This window comes from Platichthys flesus, chromosome 20 (genome assembly GCF_949316205.1).
Source record: "Platichthys flesus chromosome 20, fPlaFle2.1, whole genome shotgun sequence".
Taxonomy (NCBI): Eukaryota; Metazoa; Chordata; class Actinopteri; order Pleuronectiformes; family Pleuronectidae; genus Platichthys; species Platichthys flesus.
This window is the reverse complement of record NC_084964.1, coordinates 15,522,248-15,549,859: the sequence shown is the minus strand read 5'-3', so window position 1 is coordinate 15,549,859 and position 27,612 is coordinate 15,522,248. Positions and strand designations below refer to the sequence as shown.

The window sequence follows — 27,612 nt, the reverse complement described above, 5'->3', positions numbered from 1 at the left end:
TCACGTTAAATTATCTGGAGAGAACAGCTTATACTAAAACATCTCTTTTTGAATATAAGACAACCCAAAAGTAATAACAAAGATTTCACACCAATAAAAGCCAATCAATTTTTTTTAACGCCATCAGTATCTATATGGAACTTGTTTGGATCAGTATTTCATTAAGACTCATTCATTCCATGCCCTTCCGTCACATGGGAGCTTGTGAGTTGGATTGTTGATGTTTGAGATGAACGCCCTCGGGCCTGAGCACCTGATCATATTATAAAGACATTATATTAAATATCTGGACTTTAAAAAAATGTAGCCGAAGAGAGAACAACATGGACACTGAAGAAATTGCCTCTTTTATGGAAGAGGAAATGTTTAGTAGTGATCGTCTATATTAAAAGAAGTTTCACAGTTTCTCATTTAACTGTGATTTTGCTTGTACTTCAAAGCCTAAATATACCCTATAAACAGCCATTCACTCTGATCAGAGGAGCAGTAGTAACCAAACATCTTACTGGTTTGTTTATTACTAAACGAGTAGATTGTTACTAGTTCAGCCATGAACATTCCCCAGAAAAACTACTTGCCAAGCAGGGGCGCCCACAATAGTGCAGAAAAACACCCCGGAGGCTGGTGAGAGCTTTCAGGAAAAGGTTACAAACACACAGCTTCTCTTTATGACGTTTCCTCTTAAGTAGGGCACCTGGAAATGCCACAGGAAATAAAACAGGAAATAAAACAGGAAATAAAATTAAACAAAATGGTTAAAAAATGCATCTATTGTATGAGAATATTAAAAAATAAATGAAGAGGGTGGGTAGAGAAACCTATGATAAACAGGGTTCAATGAGAAATAAATAAATGTTGATAATTTATCATCACTTAAGCTGAATACAAATTAAAATATAATGAAAATACAAGCCTTTTAGCTTCTGGACCCTTTTGTATATATTAAGTATTGATTGAGTGAATAATTCATAGAGGAATTGACCAGAAAACAAAGCTTTCACATCTTCTAAAATAAGGGAACTTTTTTTTCCTTCACCTGAAAATACGAGATGGGGGTTTCATTTGACTATTTATTTATTTCCGTGAGAAGAACAGAGACAAACAGACGACAGGAAAGCCAAGAGCGGACACCAAAAAAAGTGAGCAGAATTCTAATGACAGGAGCCCATCTGTCTGCATTCATGTTTATTGACTTTAATTCTTTAGATAGGCGCCAGTCGAAGTCGTGGTACCCATCATTCTTGTTTATTTTCATATATCAATTAGAGGATATAAAAATTCCCATCCAATGATTATCAATGTCATCCCCAAAGGGAGAATACATTTCTGGAGTGCTTTATGAGTAAACTGCAGGGCACGAGGCTGGATGTGCACGAATGAAACCTTCCGCTCTGAGGTATCATGCAGAATGGAGGCTTCACCGCGCGGTGGAGGAGAATGACGGGCAGCTCTCACAGAACCCAGCAACCAGCCTGAGCAGTCTGGGCTGAGGGCAGTCGTTGGAATTTGAATACGTTCTCTCCCATCCTCAATTTCCTGCACGGCCTCTTTCTCACCCTCTTCTTTAATTTCTAATGCCAATCATCTCATCATTCACCCCTTTTCATCCTCGTCTTTTCTCAGCCCCATCTTTCACACCATCACTGAATACTAATGTTTCTCTCTACACCCCCCCCCCTTCCCAAGTCATTCACGGTATCTCTCCTTGCTTCCGTCTACCCATCTCCTCCGAGTCCACTTAATTAAATCCCACAATTCATCTGTATTATCATCTTTACTTTCAACAATATTCACTCCTGCATTTGCTGATTGAATAAATCACCAAGTCCCAACTCTTCATACGTCTGGCGTGTGTTTTCCATTAGCAGACACAAACCCTCTCTAAAACATCTAAGAAATAACGATGTTCATATGGGAGTGACCAGATGACCTACTTGCTATTTTTTAGCTGATGTTTTCCAACAACCTGATCCAGATGATGGTTTTAAAGAATAAACTTAAAGAGTGAGACAGCAGAAAAGTACCTTTTCTGTAAAACTCTGCTCTCATCAATATGAGCTTTTCCCCTTAATCAAATCAAATTCCCAAGTGTATTCTTTGAATGAAATGTTAAAAAAAACAATGGATTGGGGATGATAAGTCCTCATGTTTTCGGAAAGAGACACTTTCTCCAAAGAGGTAATTGGTGAATTAATAATTAATTCTTGCACAGTATCTCACGTGTGAGCGTCAGATATTCGAGGGACTTACTTCTCTCCGTCGTGACGCCCAGCAGGTCTGTTTGATCTTCCACACGACCGCTGCCACCAGGAGGAGCGACAGAAAGCAACTGGAATGAAAGATGGGAGACAAAATAACATGATAAATTCTCCTGCAGGAAAAAGAGTACACGTTTGTCAAAATAAAAGCAGTTGGATTGTTTCCACATGGGTCTGGTGTTGAGAAGCCATTTTATTAAAATCAATGTTTTCATTTTTGTGTATTTCCCCGCTTCTTGAATATAGTAAAATAACAACTAACTTTAAAGATACGACAAAACAGGGGAGATGACATGAAGCATTTCCACATTCCTTTCTCAGAAGACGGAATAGTTTTGGCCGATTACCTCAATTAATAACCCAACAGTACAATCATTAGTCAAAGGAAATCCAGCAAAGCCCGAGCGGCGCTGGGACAGAAAACTATGACTGATCGAGAGCTTCCACTTCATTATCCTGGTGACGGATGAGACTGTGAAGATTTTGATGTGCTAAAGAGGCATTCCGACCATTTTTTTAAGAGCTTGTCAGAGCAACATGTGGAACTTGAACAAGTGATTTAAAATGGCAGCTATTTCATACGACATTTAATTAAATCCTGATCAAGAAAGCTTACGGCATCCGTAGTATATCAAGCCAGTTTCATTTTAATGCATTATGAGCAAAGAAAAATAGCAAGAAAAAAAGATGAAAGGTCAAATAGTTGCAGACAGTTTACAAAATCATGAAAAACCTCTAATTTTAAAAGAAAAACCTTTAATAAAATGTTGTAAGCTAAAAAATAAAACAGTTTCCTTTATCATTTCCTTTTAATTAATCATTCCTTGCTGTGTCACAGGGGAGGATGACTCTGTTCCTGTGCTCAGGAACACTCCTACAAGGATGTGAAACACACACTGTAACCTGACCAGTGAGCCCTTGTCTTCTGGGACGGGCCATGCACTAAAAGGGGGAGACTGCTCCAAGATCGACATTTCACCAGAGACGTGTGACTAGCTCTGATTTCATGGCCCCACTTGTTTGATATTTTAAACCGGAGTAGCCTTTCAGCTTTCGCCTGCCGCACCTGATTGATCCATTCACTGGGATCTTTGGAGAAGGCGATAAGGCCCGAGAGGAACGTGATAACACTTAGGAAACGCAGCTTCTTGTGAACGTATGATTGAAGCAAAGAGGTGACAAGTTCTAAAGAACCCTAAAAGGGGACGTAGGGATAAAAGCATCGTCAGAAGCAGAATTTCATTATTTTAGGAATAGGGGGGGGGGGGGGGGGGGGGGGGGTGAGGGTGGGCACAGAAGTGAAAAATCCCCAGACTGATGTTTGGAGCTTAAATGTCCTTTGCTGCTGCTTCTTCTCCTGCGGTGAATATTTACACAATAATACAACTTCTCGCTCCCAAGGGTGTTGAAGGACAAAAATAAACATTTACAAACAGAAGCTCAGGTTCTCTATAGGTTAATACAAATATGAGCTTCGTTAGATCGAGGAACAGTTGGTGGAAGTTATCACCGTGGAAAGACGATCATAACATCTTTAACTGCTTTCCACAGACTGCTCAGAATAAAGCAACGTTCCAAAAGACGCTCTGTAAAAATCTACCTGCATAAACTGTGTGAATTCATCGCCATGAAACACACACAGTTTTGATAAACACAGATTTTGTAAACTAATATAAATTAGACCATGGGGTTTATAATGCAACCCAATAATCATAATCTAACTACATTACAACTTCAAGCAGCCCGTGCACATTAATGTGAAGCGACGTGGGAAAAGAGGAAAAATATTTGGTGTCTGAAAACGTGTAAAAAAAAAAAGAAAGAAAAGGTGAACCACTGTTTGAATAAACAGACAAAAGAAAACGAGCTGGTTCTCAATCGTGGCGTCATTTCTTCTCCCTCTATCTCTCGCACAAGAAGGTCTCGAAACCCTGTGGGGTGATTTGACATTTTGTCGTCAGGCTGATTATGTTTCCTGCAGGTTCGTCCCTCCTCAAACCTCCCACACGCACCAACACACACACGTTGACACACAACTGCTTGTGAATGCATCAGGGCCCTTTTTCCTGAGTTTATGGGTCAGTGAGAACCGGACGACAAGGACAACAGACAAAGACTCCGGACTCCAAATTTGTATAACCAGCACGACAACGGGGAAAAAACAAAAGAAGCCGAAAGATACAGTGAATGCTAATGAAGCACATAAATGGAAAAGGCTAAAGAGAAAGATGGGATTCATGTCCCTTGAATTTAGAAAGTATCAGAATTCAATCAATTGAAATCAAATAAATTCTCAGAAGGACAAACAACTAGAAGTCGTATCCAGAAGAAAAACTTTTGGTGTCTCTCAATCAAATATGTCGCCCTATGTCTGCGGTGTGACCTCACAAAAAATGGTTCCCACATTTTAGTAAAAAAAAATAACCTCTGTCTCGCTCCCCTTCCCCTGCAAGAATTCCTGATTTGGGCTGTTCAACGGTAATTTGATCAGATGCAGGCAGACGATAACTGAGTGTGTGACAGCTTTGCGGGGAAAGTTATTGTGGACTGGGCAATGATGGGCAGGTGCCTCGGGCAAAGACTGTCTTCAATTCCTTCCCCTGACACCTACGCAGATAATGTGAGTCCATCAGCTACTCCGGGCAGCACACCTTGAAATGAGATGAACCCACACAGATACACAGGCACACACAGCACCGTGGCTTATGTCAGGGTGTGTAGGAAAACACTATTGTCTCTCAAACTGACATCGGCTTAATGATTAAAAACAATTCACGGTGGAGAAGTAAAAAAAATGAAAAAAGATCCACAAGTGATTTGTTCTCGTGTCTCGTTTCCAAATCTAAGCACAACCAGCTTCATAGTGTGATACTCATGCAACTAAAAGCACATTCTTCATTATTTTATGGCTTGTTGCAAGAATAGCAATGTGGATTATGGAACTGTAGAAATGATCATGATGCCAGATTGTTCATTTCTCACCTACTGCGTCTTTTTAATGGTTATTTATTTTGAATGGGAGCAGTTAAAACATGGAGAATAAGCCAATTTAACACCGGCACTCTGATATGATTAAAACATGCTTATACAACAGAATTGCAGGCATTGTCAAGCCGAACCTTTCAGAGAGGTTGGCTTCAATTAATCCATTCAAGTGTGCCAACATCTAACTTAAACATACGTCTTTCAATTATACTTGCATCCTCTAAATTTACTCTGACTCCGCTGTGCTTTTCAGACAGCTTAATTGACTAATTTTAAACGTTTGAATGAGAGAAAGATTTCCATCGCTGCTCAGAGGATGAAAAATCATTAAGAGCCGTCATACTTTCGCTCGCCCACGCCTTCTCTTTAGATGCTTCTTGTAGAGCAATATGCACCTAATAAATGGCTACTGGCAGTTCATTCGCAGCTGTAAAAAAAAAAAGAAGGGAAATCACTACCTTGAAGAGACAAGAAGCATTTACATGGACTCTGGTTAGCAGAACTGGTCCAGCAGGCTCAAGTAACTCAATAAGCCCAGAGAGACAAGCGGAGAATGAAGAGGGAGGGGGATCAAATTCTGGACTGTGTATTTCTCAGTTGTATAAATGTTTTATGGACTTACCTGAAAAATGTCACAAAGAACTGGACCAGGTCCATGATACTGTTGTGTTGGGAGAAGGCGATCTATTAGAGAAGAAGGAGAGAGGGACGTCATATTAAAAAACTACAATGGTGACTTTTTAGTTTGGTCCCATCCACTAACGTGGAGGAGGAGGGATTAAACAACTTAACTGCAGCTTCACTTTGGGGAACCGATGGTTTTCCATCTATATATTTACAGCCCAATGTTCATCCTTGGATATTTGTGCCTCATGTAATAACTGAGCTCTCCCAGTTGACCAGTGACATTATGATGGGGTTAACGTGATATGGTGTGGACAGGTCAGGTCTGCTAGAAGAGCCAAGTGCACTTAATGAAAGGTCACGACAAGATTATCAGGAGGATCTTCCATTAGAGCTTCTGCCGGTGTAAAAAAAAACAAACAGCAGAAAGTCTTCGGTTTGAAAACTATACAAAATGAGAATTGATTTTTAATAAGTTTGAAAAAGATCTGGATAGTTTTCGTGAGAATTAAAGGCTGACCCAGTTCATTTTATTCTAATCCAAAGACAGATGAATAAGCAGTAATTGATTCCTGTAGATTTTAATTAAGTTCTTGTGTATAGCTCTAGTTAAAAAGTAAAAACAAACAGTAACTACAGAGAGAGAATCCCAATCCGGTATAATTGCAGGACATATTAAACTATACACTACCACTGAGCTTCAAATAAACTTAGCTGCAAAAAAACGTATGGCGTAAATCTGGTGCACTGAGAAATATATTTTACTTTCATTAAATGAGCTATTACACACACTCCTGGCAGCTAAATCATATCTGATGGGCCTCATCATAGTGACACGTCATTATCTACTGTGGGTGCTTTGAAGGCATTAAGCCCCGAGAGCATTCAGACGCACAAACACAACGTCATCCGCTGCAGTGTTCAGTCTCCTCTGATTGATACCACAAAGGGTAGCTGGGTACAAACTGTGCTTTCTGAAGGGAGGATTGTTTTCATCGTGTTTGGGGCGTAGAACGATGATGAGGCACAACTTTTTATAAGAGGAAAGATTCAGCCGATGTCGCGCTGAAACAACGGCAGAGGTCATGATTTATTTATGCAATAAGATTTTCCTCTTTTGAATACATTCATCATATGTAAGTGATAAGCTAGAGTATGTTGTCCTCTAGGGGTCTCTCAGTCAAAACAGTTACCAAACACCCATGGAATAGCGCCGGGATTGTTAAGAGCTTTTATCTTCTGCACCACTGCTGATGAAAATCACGCGACTCGGGAGAAAATCAGGTTGAAGGATGAGGTATAATAATCCTGCATAACGAGTGACCAATCCAAACAGTGGCAGAAAATCTAAAACTGGTGAGCAGATATGACGGAATTAAAAAGAAAGGTCCTGTTCTGGGTTTTGAACATTGTTGAAAACACTTTGGATAATGCAAGTAGACAAGTCAACAAAATAAAATACATGAGTCTAGAATGAAGAATGAACATTTCTACATATTATATCTTTTAAGCTATGTAGCAGGATTGAGTCGTCACTGGACTTGTCCTTGTTAGCAACTTCATCACCTTCACAAACCCATGTTAGACTTTTTGTAAAGATTTGGAATCACTGATCTGAGAAGAAATGCTCGCTGACATGGCTAACACGACTCAAAGAAGACACCACACAGATGTTTCGCTCCTTTTTAACATGTGGGAGCATTCTATTTAGTGCCGGCACCCCCTGCTTTTCACATAAGATGAGGTCAAAGCAATATATCTGGGGTTAATTTGACTTCTATTCATCGATCCCATCAGTTGAGAACGTTCTTCTATTACATGTGGACTTTTATCACATGGAGCCAGTCTCTTGGATAACAATTATCCTGATAGGTGATGATGTCACAGTTATCCATTTTAAGCTCTCGGACATTTAATATAAAAAGGTTCACAGGTGCGGCCTCGAATTCTGCCCTTATCTCATCTGTGTCTATGCTCTCGCCCCTGCATCATAAAGACAAACATGTGGAGACCTGATCCCGTTACAGGAGCTGTTTGCTCTAACAGCTCAGGCTGCTCCATAATAAATAACAGACTGCTGGCTAGGTAATCTAATAGAAAACTATTACCAGGCCACCTCCATAGATGGACTGACCCCACAGACACTATCAGCCCAACACGGTCCGAGCATCTACCACGTGAAAGGAAGGGACGGAACAAATGTGAAAATCAATATGTGGGAGCGGGCTAATTAGCAAAAAGGCTATTTTGTGATGTTATTAGAAATTTTAACTGCATCTATCAAATTTCTCAATAAAAGCTTTTTGCTTTATGCTGAGACCAGGAGTTTTAGAAATGTTGTAGGCACCACAGGCTGAGGGATCGTTTTTTTATTTTCTTTAACAGAGAACTTGAATTGGCAATATAAATATAATTATAAGTTGTTTTAAGAAGTAACAGTATTTGGGGAGCTGCAACTAACAACTAAAATTACTTTAATTATTAAACATGATATATAAAACTTAGTGCAACTGTTCACATTTAATATACCTTATATTACTAGACAGGGACAGTGACTGGAGCTGAATGTATCCAGAAGTTAAAGAACCAATCAACGTTTCAAACACATATTTGAGAAATTAATTATTATTTACCCTTTGGAATTAATATAAACTAAAGTGATGTTTACTTAATTTGCGGCCAGTTATCGCCGTTTATCAATCTGTCTGCATACGGGAAGAGGAGATGGGCACAGACTAAATTTGCTTTGTCAAAGTCACAGCTCTGACACAGAGCAGCCTGCTCTCCTCCCATTACCTACGTGATTTTGTTTTGAAATCCCTGCACGTTGAGTCTGTCATTTTGTTGCAGTCACCGACATTAGCGCTGTGTGTCCTAAAGCCCCATTTGTTTTTATTGCCTTACCGAGGGTTTTCCTGACAACAGATTAATTGTTTTCCTGCAAATCTAAAACAGCATATGGCATTTATTTCTCACCGTGTTATAATTCCCTCCCCCCCACATCAAAACCTTGATTTCCTCCTTTCAGCGGGACTAGAAAAGGTTAAACGGTGCTTTGCTTCCGCCTGCTAAAAAACAGCTGTGCACCTCTCTGTGCTAACCATCGGTCATTAAACCTGTAATTAGAATAAAGTGCACTTGAAATCACCCTGAGCAACAACAGAGCTCTGCATCTGCAAAGATGGCTGCTCCCGCTCTCTTTATGTGTAGAACTGGGACCCATTGTTACAGACACCAAGGAGTTTAGTTTTCCATCGCCGTTTTCTCTGTCTGTTAGCAGGATTACACAAAAACTACTGAACTGATTTTAATTTAAACTTGATGGAAGGGTGGCTGTGTGGGTCGGGAAAGAGCCCTTTAGGTTATGGAGCAAATTTGAATGAATGGGCGAGTCCGGGAATTGTTTTTCTACTTTAAAAACATGTGTCTGACCTCAATATATGTAAATGCAATATGGAGATAAAGAATATCCCTCTAGTTTATAAAATGGGATCTGTTTTGAAGACTGTACATGCAGTGAGAAGTCGGTGATACCACATGAGACAGTGTTATCGGCTCCATACGAGTCGGTTGAAGGTCGGAGGCACAGTCCTTACCTGGATCTTGATGGGCCATGAGAAGTTACTGACATAGACATAGAAGGTGATGTTTGGGTTGCTTCTGAAGGTGAACTTCTCACAGGAGAAGCTGTCTCTGTATTCCTTGATGTTGGTTTTGGACACGATGGGCACCTCTTCTCCAGAAATGGTTCCGGCTGTTGAGGCAAAAGAGTCCACGTGTTCAGCACACTGCTCATTGAGCTCACCTACCGCACATTCTGAGCAGAAATCACACCGGATCGGCTGCAACGTATTATTACGAATCCATTAAGGGGTTGATCAAGCCAGTTGACACCACAGGGAAGCTCTCATGGCCAGTTATTATTAAGTCTGATGTGCATTAGACATGTTTTTTTAGTTGACCTGAAACGGTGGAGCTATATTATATAATTACACACGACATCCATGTTCTAATGTTAAATGGGCACATTTGTGAAAGGCACAGCTTGAGAGAGGAACTGAAATGCTGCCGCCTGGGGGTCACGAGTGAGTCACACTGGCACTTAGTCATCACTTGAATCCATATAACACACTAACAGCTAGTGCATTAGTTTATTTGAAACCGAGAATTTATCATTCGGGACAGAAGGCAGATGGCTTTAAGAGCAAAAGCTGCAAAGACGAGCTGTTTGCCACAAGTCCCTTTCCATGAGTGCAGTTAAAAGTTGGTAGATAAAATGTGTAACATCTGGGACATTAGATAACAAGATTTTAAGATAATAAAAGATATTTTCACTGAAATAAATACTACATGGTCAAATTTAGGAGGAAACTTTAAGAGTGTCTTGTTAAAATTCAATCCCTAAAAACCATAATAAGATTAATCTATTTATTTTCCGGGTAAATTTAAAAAAAGTTTATTTTCCTCGATGTTTCGAGTCATTTCTTATTCTTCCTCGTGTCAGTGAGTCCTCAACATTGACATTCCAACCCACAACTCGGAAACAAAAGAAGTGAAAATGACAGCTTGAGTGTGGCTATGTGAGCGTGTTTATCTTAATTGAAATCACCCTCCATCCCCCCCCCACCCACCCAAAGGCGCCGCACGCTCTCGTCAATTGTGAAGAGGCTCCCGTTCCTTCTGAGACACAATATCTTTAAAGGGGACCCGGCTTCAAATATTAATGACGGTGCGCCGCAAAGGTTGAGGTGACGGAGAGGCACAGAAGAGTTTAGAGTGTTTTAGTGGTTGGAAAAAGTCTGTGTGTGGTTGGGGGGGGATGGAGAAAGTGGCAGATGACTTGAGAGGGAAGGGAGGGGACGTGATAAACAGTGGCACTGGACCACTGCAGTGTCCTTGGGTGTCTGTTCTCTGGGGACCTATAATATCCACTCAACAGTGACACAGGACTCACTACCAAGAGACGCTGCGTTATACCTATGGACTTAATGACGATTTTAAATAACACAAAACAAAGAAGGAGCTAAAGCAAATTTTGCCTGAATGGCTTTTATCAGTATCTTCAATATTATTGTGGAAGAAAGATGACAATAGATATGGACAGTATATCTAATCAGTCTAATGTCTGACTGGTCTATGCAAATAAACCAGCCTGGATGAGAATGACTTTCTGAAGCTGCTTGGGCTAAATTACTAGCATTTGATTTTATGTGGAAATGGAATATTATGCTGTGGAGTTGTGGGTGTGAATCCCTACTCGGTGACCTTTCTGGGTATTTTGGTGCAATTGTCCCAAAAGTGACTTCAGTCTTGAGACGATTAGCTCAAGTTAAAAAATTTGACGCCTTATGATTTCAATCCCCAAAAAGCATTTGTGACTTAAGTAATTTTTAGGTGTAGAATAAAATCTTTGTTTATTTGATCTAATAAATGAATTAGGTAGAGAATGTCTTGTTTAGCGTTAAAGGTTAAATCCGTGAACTTATTTAACTACAACTACTAAAATTGCTTTACTGTGAGTGGAATCAATAAATGAAATCTGTCTGGAGGAGAAAAACAGAGCAAGAAATTTCTACAATACTCTATTTAGAATTGTAAAATTGGGTGAAAGTACCTGTTGATCCCACCGACCAGGTGATATTGAGGTTGAAGTTGTTGGATGCATTAATGGACATGTCCAAGTTCTTGTTTGCCTGTAGATGAAGAACAAGAAAAACACCTTCAACTTTAAACGCAGCAGCAGATTTGACAGAGTGCTGCACTCGCCTCACGTCTTCAAACAAGAAGGGCAATTTAAGATGTTGCTGCTTCTGTTACCGAACAAAGAACTTTGATTGTGAAAATTGTTACCTGCTCAGGTGAGGCCATGAAGTTAATGGCGGTGTAGTGATTGTCATCTTCTTGGATGAGACTGAAGGTGAACTGGTAGTCGATCAGGAGATTGTCTATTTAGATAAATCAGACAGGAAAAGATGTTGTATCTTTCTCCTATTATCAGAGAGCAGATCTCACACAAGAAGGAGACGCAACTTTCTGAGGGCGTGTCCACAAGCCGAGCATACACTCCTAGAGCCCGAAGTGATGAGATACAAATACAAATGTGTGAGCAAGAGAAACTTCACAGCAACAGCCCGTCAAGTGAAATGAAAATGTCTGTAATCAAATCCAGTGACTGGGATCGGGGGGGGTACAATTTTCTCATCAAGCAGACGACAAGTACGAATACCTGACCATGACAGAGAGCTTGAAATAATTACCTACAAGATTAATTAGGTATTTCATTGTTAATTAATGGTAGATTGTCACAATGACATTCATAAGTTCCCACAATGTAAATGAATAATCTATAATCAATTAATATTTAGATTCAAAATATATATAAACATCTTTAATGCATTCTGTATTATATGTTCAAAGCTCAAACAGTTACAGTGAGAGGCCGGATACTTCACACAGGGAGGAAATGTGATAATGTCACAATGGGTGCTGCATGTTAATCCGTGGTCAGCGGCCTTTCGGATGGTGTGAGAGCATTGTGTTTACAGTCCTGTGTGACAGAGCTCAAGAAGAAGTCCCAGTGAAGCACAGAGGTTAAAACAAGCTGCGGGCTTTTGGTTTGCCCGTCTTTCGCTCGTCGAGCCCGATGTCAGGCTGTGGCATTTCAAAAAAAGGGGACAAAACCTTGGCAGGGGCTGTGTTGTCAGTAGCAGAGTGTTGAAACGCAGATAACGAATCACTAAGTACCACAGCACCGTGAAGGACACGGCATCATCATGCAAAATAAACACACACAGCACAAAAACCGGCATGTACAGTCTACACAGGAATACAGGAGCAGATGTGCGACCAGCTCTGCACCGGGGGGGGGCAGACTTAATGTATGTTTTTCTTCCTCTTTTCATTATGCAGCTTTTTGTTAAGTTGCTCGCATTGATATAATTTTTTTCTGTTACTTGACAAGTGAAACTGCCATTTAGTCAACTTCCTAAATGAATGAATGAGTAGGCGGGTGATTCGAGTGAGTGAGAAGACAAGTGGAGAGTTTTTACTCCTCCGTCTCCTCGATTACTTCGATCACTCACTCCTTCTGATGCACTTGACATTTCCACGACAAGTCATTCTGTCGCCGAACAAGCGCCCCTGGTGCCAAAGTGCCGAGACGCTCCATCTGCCCTGAGCGGAAGAGTGGAAGTAGTGGAGAAACGGCGAGAGGCAGAAAGAAAAGCGGCGAGCGAATAGCCAAGAATAATCAAGGAGGGGTGAGTGTGAGGATGAGTGTGTGTTTGTCCGTGTCCATGTGTTTGTGTATGAGCCGTCTTTCCAGCAAGCAGCCGTCCAGTGGAGAATTACTCACAGTAACAGGTTCCTCTGAGTGGATTGCCAAGGTAACGGTTTTCTGAGTCACATCTGCAGTGAGGAAAAACAGAGAGGAGAGAACAAGATGAAGACGAGTGCTAACAGATTGAGAGGAAGAACGCCTCTTATCGGGGAGCGGTGGACTCCGAGTGCCAGCGCATTAGCTCCCGCTGCTGGCTCCTCGTCAAGTCTGGTACTTCTGACAAAGAGGAAATTATCTGATAGTTTCTGAGTTAATTGGATTTTTTAAGGGGGGGGAAGAGAAAAGTTCTGTTTATCAGAGCAACACAGTAACGCAACCACCTGAGCACCGAGCAACAACTCAAAGTATTGGACTAAGTTGATCTGTTGTAGGTAAATGTAGTTGGAAAAATTTAAATTGTCCTATAGTTTTAAATTGAGGTGTTAAATCCCATTTAGGAAAAAAAATGAGTTATTTCAAAAGAGGGCTGGATTTGATCAATTGTTGGGTCAGGAGTAACAGCGGGTCGTTCACTAAACAGGAGGATGGTGGTTCGATCCCTCGCTCCTCCAGTCAGCATTTCTAAGTAGCAAGATGCTGAGCCCCAAATTGTCCCTGAGGGCAGCGAACGAGTGGAATAGTAAAAGTGCTGTGTACAGGAGAGCTGTGTGAATGTGTCTTGCACTGCAAGGCTCTTGGAGAGGTCGATTCCAAAGCTCTATATACTGTAAATACAATATGATGTTGCTTTATCTTTTAAAAATTTTACAAATTTCATTTAAAATAGAAGATGCTTCCTTAGACATTTTACAAAGGAGCAAACCTTGTGTGAAAACTGGACGAAAACAAGTTGCATTTGCCTCTTGTTCATTGAGGCTTGTTGACAAAGCCTTTTGGAAATGTGGAATGAGATTTGTACAGGTTTACAAATTTAAACATGCATATATACAAACTCTCATATACACATATACGTTTGCAAATCTCAGCCCACGTCTGTGGATTATTTAACACATTTAAAAAAGGTATGATTAGACAAACATGGATTGAGGTAAAAGTTCCATAACTCTCCTAACACACACACAAATAATATTGCTAAAATAAAGGCCCCGTACTTGAATGTCACCACAGTCCTCACAAATGGAAAATATAACAACAAGTAGTTTCAGATTGTTATTTCATACTTGGATTAAAGAAACTGCCTGTGATTAGTGTTTCTTGTGCGATTTACTCAAAACAATCACACACTTTTTCTACACGAGTGTTACTTGTGTATTGCAGCCAAAACACATTTTAAATTCAGTTGTGACAAAGAAAACAATTTGTCAACATGGACTGTTGTTGTTGTTGTTGTTGAGGGTTAGTGTGTCGTTCCAAAGCATTGTTATGTGGAGGAGCATAAGGGAACTGGACAGCAGCGTTCTCCATCTCCTTCTCAATGTATCTCTCAATGCATTTTAACTGTTTACAATGTGATCTGAACCTCGTTTATCTTCACTCTGCTGTCGTTCACCTAATAACCAGGCTGAGGAATATCACACGTGTGCACTGGAACTCCATAAATAAGGTGGAGAAACATTACGATATCTATTATCGCGCCGATTTTCTTTCACAGTTTCCAATTAGACTTGCGAGGAGAAGAATATCAGAGGCGGTGTCGAGGAGTCAGCGAGGACACGGAGCGACGAATGTCACTGAGGAGGAGGTGGCCCCGTTAGTGAGGTTACAGTGCTGGAGTGGGGCGGGCGGGTGGGGGGAGGGGGGTGCTTCTAAAATTGGATTCATGAGACAGACGCCATCACCAGTGAAGGTTCTACACAAAAAAACATCAGGCAATTGAGGGGGGAAGGAACACATCTGATCATAAATAACAAAATTAATAAAACTGTAACTTGACCTTACAGTTTTAGATAGTCAATGAAATGTCTTTGTCGCTTTTAGAGGTTTTAATGAAGAATTGTTACATCTTTAACGCTTGTACATCATTTTGTTTGAGCTGCTCTCCACTACTGGATTCTCGTGCATTAATATTATCAACTAATCTGATAATGGTGGATTTGAATGCTGCACGATATATCTAACCAGACAATCCTGAAGGACAAGCATCAGCACGCCGGCCGATCTAATGGGTGCAGGACGCCGAGCTGGGGAAGAGCCAGATCCCGGTTAAGGATAAACACGAGAGGACGGTCTCTTTTACCACGGTACAAAGGACGGAGGAGTAATGGCGCCAACAGCTTTTTGAACATTACAGAACATCACTCCTGGGGCGTTTGAGCTTCCTGGCATTTACAGATGGCAAAAGAACTAAACACACACACATACCCACACGCTCATCATGAAGTGTATAATGCAGCTCCTCTACCCTTTATCTTAATTTAATCTACACCTACATGCACGTGTGCACACATCTGAACTCTAGGCAATGGCCCTGCGCTGTATCTTAATTTGATCTACACTCAACCTGAACCTTTGTCTGTGCTAGTGCACTCTCTGAGATTTAACAGGCAGCATGCACACACAGACACACACACACAAGGCACAGACACACACGTGAGCGGGAGGAATTCACTATGAACCTATAGTTGTCCTTCACACATACGGTGGCCGGAGCTAAACCCCCGCTACCTCCAGCACGAGAAGAATCCTGAATAATGAACATATCCAAACGAGCACTATAAAAAGAAACCTTCCCTTCGCCGCTCGTTTGACTCATCGCTGAAACGCAGTGTGGACCTCATCAATTGTTTTCAAAAACAATTCCATTCTGCACCGATGCACCCTTCACTTCATTACTGCGGCTATTATTCGGTGGTCCTAATGGCATCGGTGGCTGTGGTGCATGCGCGTGTGAAAGCCACGTGTGTGTTTGTGTGTGTACTTTTTTGTGTACACTGCTGAGGAGGCAGAGTACCCTTGTGCAGAGGTCTTTGTTTAAGGGTTATTGCCGGGGATGGTGCGAGTGAGTGGCCGACAGAGGTTGGGGGAGACACTGATTACATGTAATTAGATACCAGAAATTACATTACAGGTCGCCATTGATTAACACACCTGCTCAAATTTTTTCCAGTGGCCGCACGTTCACTAATTAGATCGCACTTTACTATAAATGTGAAAATGCATCTTGATTTTAAGATTGAAGACTTTACTAAATTATTGATTGTTGATAATGACAAATCTCATCTACCGAGATTCTGTAAATGAGACTGAATTAACAACATATTCTGGTGGTTTATGCTGCTGGCAAAAAATCGAAGCCGATAATCAGTAACGGTTTTCAGGAATTATCCTAAATCTGGCTCTGGGGCTGTATGGTCACATCCTCCTTCTAAATGGCTGATGATGATTGGCCTGCTGGTGCCTGGCCTGCTCAGATATCTCACTCTGATTTTGTAGGGTGGAAAATGAGTCGTTTGAATCAACTGTTAGCCACCTGCTATCCGGGTGTCGCCCTGCGCTGCTTTCCATCTGGCGGCCGAAATGAATGTGACGTTATGTCGTCTGAGTCAAGTGTCATTTATTTATCGTCAAAGTCAACAGAAAGCTCGGAGGGCGTTGAAGAACACTTCCCTCCCTCTCATCCCCTTCATCATATTCGTGTGTTCTCTCACCCAGTGAGTGTTGTGCATATTTTTCAAGATGCTATCAAGGCTGTGTTGTCGGCTCCCTTGAATTTTTCCCAAAGTGATGAACTCGGTAAACTCAAAGTGTCACATGGAGGTGAAGCACTGTTCTAGCAATGTGCTCATCACTGCTGAGCACACCTAGAAAGTTGTTGTTCAATTGGCTCAAGTTAAACAACTGCGCTGAACACAGAAAATGATTACGATACCTCAATCAGGGCTGGGTAACTACTGTAGTGGAACTAAGTATAGTTGAAATAGCTAAGTGTGGTTGAAACCTATTTTATAGTTGAAGAGTAACCCTAACCCTTTTTGGCATACCTGTACATGACCTGAAATGTTAATGACCTGAAACCTGTGTGACATTTCTATATACCTGTTTGACCTTTCCATTACTTATTGACTGTCCAATGAACCCACTGGAAATGTATGCAAATCATTTATTCCTGTGCTGTAGTTCCAGTCTTAAACTACGTCTACAGAACCAGTCTGAACTGGCTCAGGCAACAGCCTTGTCCTCCTATATAAGATCTTTGTATTTGACTGTTCTCCATCTTCACCCTGAGATCCTTAGGTCTCTCGGTGTGTTGATCCTTTCTGGAGAAAGCCCCTTATTAAATACACATAGATAACTTTGGTGTTTCCAGCCTCTTGTATTTCCAGATTTCAATCAAACTACAGTTTATATTTATCTGTAGTATTTAACCATTCTTCATCTCCTTGTCCATCACAGCTTCCTTTCATGAGGATCTCCAAAAACACTTTGTATCTTAATGTCATCACAGCCACTAACTATTTACTCCTGCACACCAGCTAATGTAAACACATGGTTTACATACATTGCATGAAGCCTCTCACGTGTTAATCCCACCTGCGACAATATGTAAACTGTTTGTATATTGAATCTGTGTAGTTCCCATGTGTGCAGGCTGTGGAAGTGAATAAAGACCTCATCTGTCTCATCAGCTCAACAATTTAAACATTGAAGGTAAAACCGGCTGTTATTTGTCACGGTTATTAGAAACTTCACTGCATTGCAGAGTGTCTGGGATAGATTTGCTTTAATTGTTTGATTTGCAGATGTGCTTTGGCTGTTCGTTTTTATGTGGGAACCTCGGAGCTCATGTGTGAATCCCATTATATCATTAAAATAGAACGGTTCATGAAAGTCAGACTGTGCCATGATTCAAAATCTGATCCGAGTTTGCGTCTCTCTGGTTTAACCATGTCAGCACTTCAATACAAAATAAATTAATTGCCATTATATCACAAAGATAATTTAACAGACAATCTGATCCATATTTTAATCTGTCGGTTGCAGTTCAAATCCGAAAGGTGCATAAAAGACGCTGTTTTTGACTCCATAAAGACTCCATCATAAAAACAGGCGGCTACCAGAATAAAGGAGCCAAAACTGGTGTTTTCAGCTCAAAGCAAAATATCATGAACAGCACATTACACCTTCCCTTCACATATATATATATATGTATGTCTTTCTTGTCAAAATGGGCCTCCCTTCAAATCGCCCCCAGCATTTCATCAGGGCTCCATCACAAGTGATTACACACCGGGTGACAGGCGGCCCAGAGACTGGCTTCTGATCGACGTTACTTCAACTCAGTGAATTTCAGTCATAACATTGACGGTGCAGCTCTTATTTGACCTCTGTGCTGCAGATGAGAACTTTTGGGAACAAGTCGACTGACTATAAATGCTTCCAGTTAGGATGTTATGAAGCAGACGATCAGCTTATTGGGGGATTGGCACTTGAGGCGTCACAGACTTTTCGAATTGGGATTCTTTTTGAGCATTTTTACACTTTACTTGTTTTTTTCAGACCCTCAGACATTTGCAGCGTGAAAACACTTTTTGGAATTGCTCAGACTTTTGTACCAATTGCAGGACGTATGAGACGGCATTAAATAACAGAAGAAGAAAAAGAGGTGGATGCAGCTTGCAGGATCGCTTAGCGTTCACCTCTGTCGATACGATATTTGAATGAGGAGGAAGTTAATTTAGCACATTGGACCAAAATGATATCACAGCAGCAATGAAATCGACTAAATTAAGGACAACTACCTTTCAAACTCACAACACACTGACCTCAGATGTGGCACATGTAGACACAGCCCACGTAGGTGATGATCGCAGGACATATGCCCTTGTGTATAACATACAAAATGTGTGTGTGTGGGTGTGTGTGTGTACTCACAGCTGGCACTGGTCTCCTTTGATTCCCTTGGTGGTGCAGAAGCACTTGCCAGTTAACACCTGGCACACGCTTGCATGACCATTACACTTGCAGGCTGGAAGGGGCACAGAAACACAGATGGAAAATAAGATGGGGACAGAAATGGAGAACGTCAGAGAGAGAGATTAAAGGCACAGCGGAATTACTGGTTAGATAACACATAGCTGAAAATGTGGATAAAGTAAAATATATATATATATGTTTGTGTGTCCTTGTGTGTGTCCTGAGGGAACAAAAAAAAAATGTATTGCTATAACAGTTTCCCATTGTTCGCCGTGTTCGTGCTAAGCTAGGCTAGCAACGTTTCTTATGCTGCACTGAGCACAGCGACATGAAATTGATATTGATCTGGTAAACAAGTTCATTTTCTCGAAAGGGTGAGTGAACTTCAGAGATCTGAAACACGATGGAGAAAAATGGACTCCAAAATAAAAATGTGACCTTTTGCTTTCAATTCGCTGCCAGTTGCTTTCAACTTTCTCTCAGCCTGAGATGTAATGATTCTCTCTGAGTATGTGTCACACCAAAGAGGGTGTTTGGTAAAATGCCTCAATTAACACGGATTACGCCTTTAGATAAAAGTGTGAATGTATTTGCATGTGTTCTAATGTAACTAAATGATTTGGGGTCATTTCGTCCTCGGGCTCCGAAACAAGGGGAAGAATATTCCCATCCCAGAGGATCACCTGTGTAGTTTCATTTTACAGGTTATGGTTATAGTCTATACATTAACAGATGGTACCTGAGACCGCAAAGCTCCCAGATGTGTGTGTGTGTGTGTGTGTGTGTGTGTGTGTGTGTGTCCCATGTCTGACAGTGAATAGCCTACATGTAATTTCTCAGGAATGCTATTCATGAATGGGACATGTGTCTTCTTGACAACGCTGTGTTAGCAGTCTCCACTCAATCTGCAATTGATTTCCTTTTTTTTTAAGTATTGATTAATATAAATTTAATGTCCACTTAAACTCCTTCCTCAATAGAAATTAAGATTTTGGATGGATGCTACATGTCGTCACTCGAGCAAATTTAGACGCAGATAATAAATCTCACTACTACGTCCAATGAAACCTGAAAACCACACACTGGAAATTAGCAAAACAATCAAGCAATTATTTTATCTGTCACAAAGCTCTGTGAGACATGTCTGCAACTGAGTTTTCTTATCCCTTAATCCAAAAAAGTATACATGGTGTGTCCACAGGGCTCTGAGTCCAATGAATGAAAACCCACAGTAACACGAGAGGTGAGTGTTTGACCTTCAGTTTCACCTGCAGTTCCCACAGTGCACCACATCTACTCTGCACCCACAGGGAGTGTTTGTGCAGACAACACGGATTATCTTCACATTTTCTTTTGAATACATCTATATTCACTGGCAGAATCAAAAATGAATCTAAATAGACAAGAAATCTATATAAAAACACATGGTGCATTATTCCCATTAATCAAACAAGACGGAAAATTTGTCACTAATTCTAATTGACACACAACAGTGCCCTCTCTTGGTTGTGTTGCTGTAATACTGAAAGTTTATCAAACTACAGACTGGTTAGAAAGCAGTCAGTGGATGATCTTCTTATTAATTATGGTTCAGGTGCCAAAAAAAAAAGAAAATAGAAAAGATAATTTCAGATGTATGTTGTTTAAACTTGATGTTGTTTATAACAACAACTCAACAAGTCGACCAAAACCGAGACAAGTAAGCGGTGTGTGTGCAGAATGTGTAATTTGTGCGGCGATGCGACACTCACCCTGGCATTTGCCGCCATTGGTGGGGTCCCCATGATAACCAGGCATGCAGGTCTCGCAGTTTGGACCGGTGGTGAGGTTACGGCACTGCTCACACACGCTGCTGTTCACACACGTGCTGTGGCCGTTGCACTGGCAGGCTGAGGATGAAAAAAACATATCAGAGCGGGTTTCACAGCAGAGGGTGAGCAGAGACCAACACAAGGTGGAACAAACAGGGATTTGTATTATTAATGAACTGGGACAAGACGAGGAGATTCTGCCAGCACACTGTCACAATCTGTATCCTTCTGCAGGTCACATGGGCGACTGTTTCACGGTTGTGTCACACGATCGTACAAACAGTGTTGTTGTTTTTGGCTTTTAGTGGCTTGTGTCTTCTATGTCAACTTGTATATAATAATTACTTAATCTGAATTGCCTTTAAAGAATTGTACATTTGATGAAAAATAACATTTAAAAATAAAACCCTTGTTTATGCCGATCTTTCCGCCGCGGTACATTATGTGGCACTCAGCCTTCATAAATTATTACAATTAACCAGACATTATTTTTCTAGCTCTGACATTTGCATGACAATGACTGTAATTCAGCTCTGTGAAGCTCGGCATAAAAACAACAACACATATCTTAGGAGGGAAAATGTCTTTCTGAGGAAAAAGAGAGTAATGTTTCATAAAATACAAAAATCAATAGCACTGAGGCGCATGGAGATGTAAACCAATATGTGGCAAAATATCACCAAGATCCTTTAAATACAACTTCTGCATTTTATGAATTTTAACAAAATGAAATATATCACCAGGTTTTTTACACATTAATGATAACAACTAAGCAACAGACCACTCCTCACATTCTCAAATTACAACCAGCGGTGGAGTGTTTTATCATTTAACATGTCGTGGTTGCAGAGACTGATGAGAGCATTAATACTAGAATAAGGTTTCATGAAGTCATCAGGGAGGGATTAGTTTCACGGGGGACTCTAACAGGAATCCTTGATAAGAGCATCTTTTTAAACTGAAGATGTGACAGTCGATACTTCCCTCATAGACACACTTAGGACATGTGATGGGTCATTTCAGTGAGAGGGACAGGAAATGGAGGCCTTACCGGGGCAGTGAATGAAGGCCCACTCGTAGCCCTTGTCTTTGGGGCAAATGCCCGGCTCCAGAATCATGTCGTGGGATTGGCCCTGCTTGGCTGTTCTCTTCATGGGCCCTCGGTATGAGCCCTCCATGCACAGGCCCTTCCCGGTGCTGCTGGGATCTCCGCACCAGCCGCACTCGGGCTGCTCCAAGCACTGGGAACACATCTGCAGGCCCGAACAGTTCTGAGCTGGAGGAGAAAAGAAGCTTGCATTATATATCTAAACAGCAAGTTTTGTGTTTCTTTGCAGTTCTTGTTGCCTCCGTTCCAAAATGATTTAACCTCCCCGGAGTCAAAGTATTTTATCAGCCACATTTATCCATTTTTTTTTTTCAGTGCAGCATTTATTTTACAGTCACCTTGAGACTTTCAGCTCCTGAAAGTCTCAAGCAGGAAACAAAATCCTGCAGGATGTTGCTCTCAGGATTATTTTGTAGGATTTTCGGCCTATTCGACGCTCACTCTCATTTCTTATCCTCTACAGGAGCCGTAGATTAAGGCGCTTCGATGCTCTTTGTACTGTGACACAAAATGCTTATCTAGTGAGCTGTCAGGACAACAGATTTGAGAGCCGATAAGAGCATAAGAAAAACAAGTCTCCAGCCTTACACGGAAGATGGAGGGCCCCGGAATGAGACAGAAAACGTGTCAGCCAAACGGAGCCTGGGAAATGTTTGTGATTTAAGAACAAGGTTCAATGAAAAGGTTTAAATGTGACATGTGAAGTGGCACCTTGCTCCAAAACTCACGAAAGCCACGCGAGCGAGGGAGCGATGTTGTTTTCGTCGGCTAGGGGATGAAACTTGTGGGGCCACCAAATTGCTTGACAAGTTTCAGTGTTGCCTGCCAGACACACACTTAAGTGGAGACAAACGTTGAGTGCTTTTACCTCGGTTTATGTCAGACAAATCTCCAGCTATTCCGCTAATGGATGCGAAGCCATGACAACGCCAGAGCAATCAGCGCAAAGTAAGGCCATTTAAGTTTGTTTTGACGACAGGCCGAGAGTGGCACATTTCTTGGGGAACATACCATTCTAAGAAAATAAGTAGCTGGATGGGGACTTGTCTTGCCACAACACAAGAGCAAGTCCAGAAACATAATCTACCACACAACAACAGAGCGCAGATCTTTAACGTTGGATTCTGACAGATTAATCGGTAAGCGTGAGCATGCCCCACTAAATCTGCTGCTATACCATTAATTGGATGGTGGTCACGACGTCCCGTTTCATCTAGCTTAAACAGTTTCCACCAGCCAGACGGGAAAAAAGCATCTGACAAGTATGAATGTATTTACGGGGGAAACTTCCAAGGCCATTTTCACATGTTAATGGATTTAAATTCAAATCTATCTGCAGCAGCAAATTACATCTAAATGTGACTTTTGAGGTTAAACTCAGCAATGTCAGATTTTATAGGATCCGTTTATTGAACTTCCTGTTGCATTTACTTTATGCCTCGTGTCTGGAGGACGCCTCACTGCTTGCAAAGTTGTTTTTAGCTGGATTGTATTGCACCGAGACGACAAAGGCCATTGAGCAAAAGGACAATGTCCCCACTTTGACATATGGTTTTGCATATCCGACAGTAATGTGGGCAAATATAATTTTTTAGAGACAAACCTTTGTTATCCATGATGGAAGAAGTTAGTTTAGGATTAGTTTGCATTACATAGCAACAGGAATCACTGCAATCATTTGCAATAAAATCAACTCATAAACCAATGACAAGGGGTTGACACACTTTTGACAGCTCTCTCCAGGCTAAAGCTGCACACTTCCATCACTTGGTCTTCTAATTCTTCTTCTCAATTCCTCAATTAATTATTAGAAAGATGATCTTATCTTTCTTATTAAGAATAAGACATTGTAAGATAATTGTGAAAGATGGGCAGTAAAAATCCCTTTAGTGTGTTTACTTTGATTTATAGACAGCCAGAGATAAAGTCCTATTAGAATGGAATAGATTTCTGTTTTAGATTGAAATGTGTCTTCAGCTCATCAAACACAGAGAAAAACAACAGAGGAGAACCAGCCAGCATTCACAAACAAACAGGAGGAGAGGGTCACATTGCACATTGAAAGCAGTTCCTGTCAACGTCTGTGGCTTCAATCCCATTAGTCACCTTGCACAGTTAAGAATAGTGATGCCTTTAGAGTTGAAGGACTTCTTGAATGGATTTCGAGTTGCCAAAGCGATTCTAGAGCGCCTCCTGGAGTCCGAGGGCTGAAACTGACTGAAGGCACACTCCTGCGCCTTCTTCATGAAAGAGTTAATCAATTAACAGAAACATTTCAGCAACACTGGAGTTGGTTTAGGGAACCAGAGAGGGCCGGTTCTAATATAACAGATTAAATCAAGGAGCGAGGGAAAAGCGCTTCGAGGAAAAAAGGGAAAGTCAACTTGACCTTGAATGTTTTGAATTCTTTCTGAGCCAGATGCAGCTTCGGGGAATTCACCTTTCTTGACCCGTGCGGATGAAATCGAATGGACAGTGTGTTCCTGGCACAAATAACCACGTGTCTGTTAGATGTGGGAAGACGTGGATGAAGAGGAGCTTTGGATTATTAGAAGAAAACCGTAAATAAAGAGGTATTTGAAACACCTCAGATCTGCAAAATTATATGATTCTCTACAGAGTCTCAAATATGACACAATTTGTTCGGTCAAAGTGCCCCTAGAGGCAGCCATACTAAAGACTGTTTGATCCTGGCTCTGTGTTTTTAAGTGCGTTTATGCAGCACACTCAGCCACATGTTCCTGAGGAGGAAGGGACTAAGTGGGTGATTGAAACTTTGTTCTGTCTGACTTTGCCCCTTCACATTCACTCTTGATCTGAGGGAGAAGAAAATACGGCGAGAATTTAATAGGACAACCTTTCTCCGCCCTTCATGCCAAAAAAGGGACAAATTCCACAAGACAAATATCCACACGACGCAGAAAAAGCCTCGGTGTTACCCAGGCAGCGGCAGACATCGGGAATTTCAGACTGTACCCTTGGGCTCCCTAAATTTGTTACTCACTAAACTGATCAGAGATGTTTTTACGATCTGACACGGCTGCCGGTATAATTCATTCATCACGCAGCAACAGCAGCACCGACCTGAGCGACTAAACCGACCTCCAGATAAAAGGAGCCTCTCTGATCAACTTACCAATGGGCAGTGGAAATATTGTTTCACCTCTGTGCGTGCCCATGTTCCCTTCTGGATCATCGAGAGAATACTAATGGAGGCGGTGCTTTGTTGCAGGGTGATGATCTGTATCGTGCCGCAATGGCATTTTGTTATTGCTGCTTGTTCTCTATTCACTGTTTTGTCCTTTGTGTGTTTCTTTGTCGTTGGAGCGAAGTAGCTTGAAATCTGTGTGTTATGAAGAATGACTATTCAAACACGTGTGCTGGATGAGTTGGCTACATACTGTTCAATAATCGCAACTCCTGAAGTGTTAATATCCATTGTAATTACAGGATTCATTCTTTCTGCAGCAGAAAGCCACTTCCTGTGTCCGCCTCATCACGCTGTATGATCCTGATGATGTTATCACGTTTCATTACGTGGGTGCAAACGATAATGCGAGGTGGCGTGAGGAGAGTGTAGCAAAAACTAAAGAAAGTGTTGAGAAACAATGTCTTCATGTTTCTTTATTTAGAAATCTTTCAGATTAAAATTGTTTAATGTGTTTATTGAGCTTTTGTGCTTTTAAATTCCTAAAACAATTTCAGTGCTTTGGGGCATCTATTGTGGTTTATTGTGTTGTGATATGAAACCTTTGACGATACGACAAGAAATCAAATGACAAGACTATTTAACATTTTGAATTTTCCGGTGGCAGAAAAGGTGGAATGCAAAGATAGGAATGTCACATTTCAAGTAGAAGAGATGCATTTGTGTCTTCCTGACCTCTAGGAAGCATCCTGACCACCAGGATCAGAGCCACAGATAACTCAAATCATTCTGAATCCATAGTGGTCAACTGACTGAAGTCAGTCATGCAATCCAACATATTAACATGTCAATTAAAACAGGACATTCAATTAAAACCATTAATATTGAAATCACTGTATGTGCAGTGCAGGCACCAATTATACTCTCCTTTCAGTTTTTCTGGAGCCACCCGCTCAATCAGTGCCCTGATGCATGACTGTTTTTAAACTGCTTAACTCCACCTAATGGAACAAAGTCCATCTGCAGCAGGGTCAGCAGGGAAATCTAACAGTTGGGGCGACTATATGCGAGAGTAATTGGCCATTACAAACCAAAAACAGCCTCCAAAGCCAATCATGGGAAACTAACACCGTTTTCCCACAGACACAAACAGCTTCCACCTTAAGCCGATTTTCCTCCCATAACCTTCCCTCTCTCAGTGATGAATATCGACTGCGAACAGAAGCCAATATGGGAAAGCTTAGTGCCGGCCTCTTTAATGTCAGACTATAGACTTCAAAAGGAGGCCGGGTCTAGATTAAGTTCAGTAAAAGACACTTACCCAAACAATCCCCAGTCTGCCACTCCAGACACTGGCCATAGGGAAACGAGATGACATAGGCAGTGGAGTCGACACAGCGCTTGGCACTGCCGCACCACATGCACTCCATGGCCTGGCTGGTGCAGTTGCCACAGTTGGTGTGCAGCGAGCACGGCTTCTTGCAAGATGGACGGGTACTCTGATTGGGGTTTCCTGTGCCGGGAATACAGAAGGACGATGAATACTTTTTACCAATCCCGTTGTAATTCCTGTTTGATGTTAACGTAGTCCTGGCATCTCACCAGCTGCTTTTTCACAAATGAGGCCGCGGGCTGTGGCGGTGCAAGGATTGGCTCTCAGGCCTGAGACCAGGGGCTCCTCCAGGTAGGCACAGAAACCAGAGTCGCTGGGTTCCCCGGGCAGCCAGCGCAGGCTGCTGTTGGTGAAGGGGGACATGTCCTCCCAGCCCCAGTACGACACGTTGATTTTCCTCAGGCCGACCCAGGGGGACAGTCGCTGTGGAGACACAACAAAAGGCTAAACAAACAAAAAGACCCAGAGAAAGCGACTGGGGATTTAAATGCAAGATAAAACATTTAACTGCGTCTCCCTTTCTGCTCCAGCCTGTCACTTAATGATTACATAGTAATTGCATTTACAACTGGAATCCAAAGATGGTATTAAAAGTTCACAGATATTATTACTTATAATGGGAAATGTCAAGTTTCTGTATAGAACAAACAAATTAGATTCAACTCAGTAAAACTCACAGCAAATTAAATCCTTCTGAAAAGAGCAATTTTCTTTCAGTGGGAGGATTTGTTGCTGTAGTGAGATGGGATATTGATGAGAATTTTATCATTTCCATTATGACACTATTAGGACCATTTCAAAATTAATATCATCAAATTATGAGTTATATTTTACAAACAGTCTTATTATCCTACTGGGCAGACTGGACCTCTCATAGTGGATCACATCATTATTTATGTCAAAAATTGTTTATCTAAATATAGCTTTATGTTTTGGACACTCGGGTAAAGAGAGGGGCGGAACTGTCAACCGACCACCATCTGGTTGTGAGTTGGATCAGGGAGTGGGGGAAATTTCCGGATAGACCTGGTAAGCCCAAACGAGTAGTGCGGGTGAACTGGGAACGTCTGGAGGAGGCCCCCGTCCTAGGTAT

The 27,612-nt window shown here is 41.4% G+C and overlaps 1 protein-coding gene across 1 annotated transcript in view; it reads right to left on the bottom strand.

Annotated features, from left to right (window-relative positions):
- Positions 1-27,612, bottom strand: part of atrnl1b (attractin-like 1b) — a 52,979-nt gene that overhangs the window by 10,871 nt on the left and 14,496 nt on the right. The window contains exons 16-26 of the mRNA XM_062413889.1: positions 26,729-26,942; positions 26,448-26,639; positions 21,922-22,146; positions 20,811-20,948; positions 19,018-19,111; positions 13,222-13,274; positions 11,718-11,812; positions 11,482-11,560; positions 9,464-9,621; positions 5,866-5,927; positions 2,251-2,329 (exon numbers count right to left, since the gene is read on the bottom strand). Of these exons, the coding sequence (XP_062269873.1) occupies positions 2,251-2,329; positions 5,866-5,927; positions 9,464-9,621; positions 11,482-11,560; positions 11,718-11,812; positions 13,222-13,274; positions 19,018-19,111; positions 20,811-20,948; positions 21,922-22,146; positions 26,448-26,639; positions 26,729-26,942 (1,389 nt within the window). The remainder of the gene's footprint in view (positions 1-2,250; positions 2,330-5,865; positions 5,928-9,463; positions 9,622-11,481; positions 11,561-11,717; positions 11,813-13,221; positions 13,275-19,017; positions 19,112-20,810; positions 20,949-21,921; positions 22,147-26,447; positions 26,640-26,728; positions 26,943-27,612) is intronic.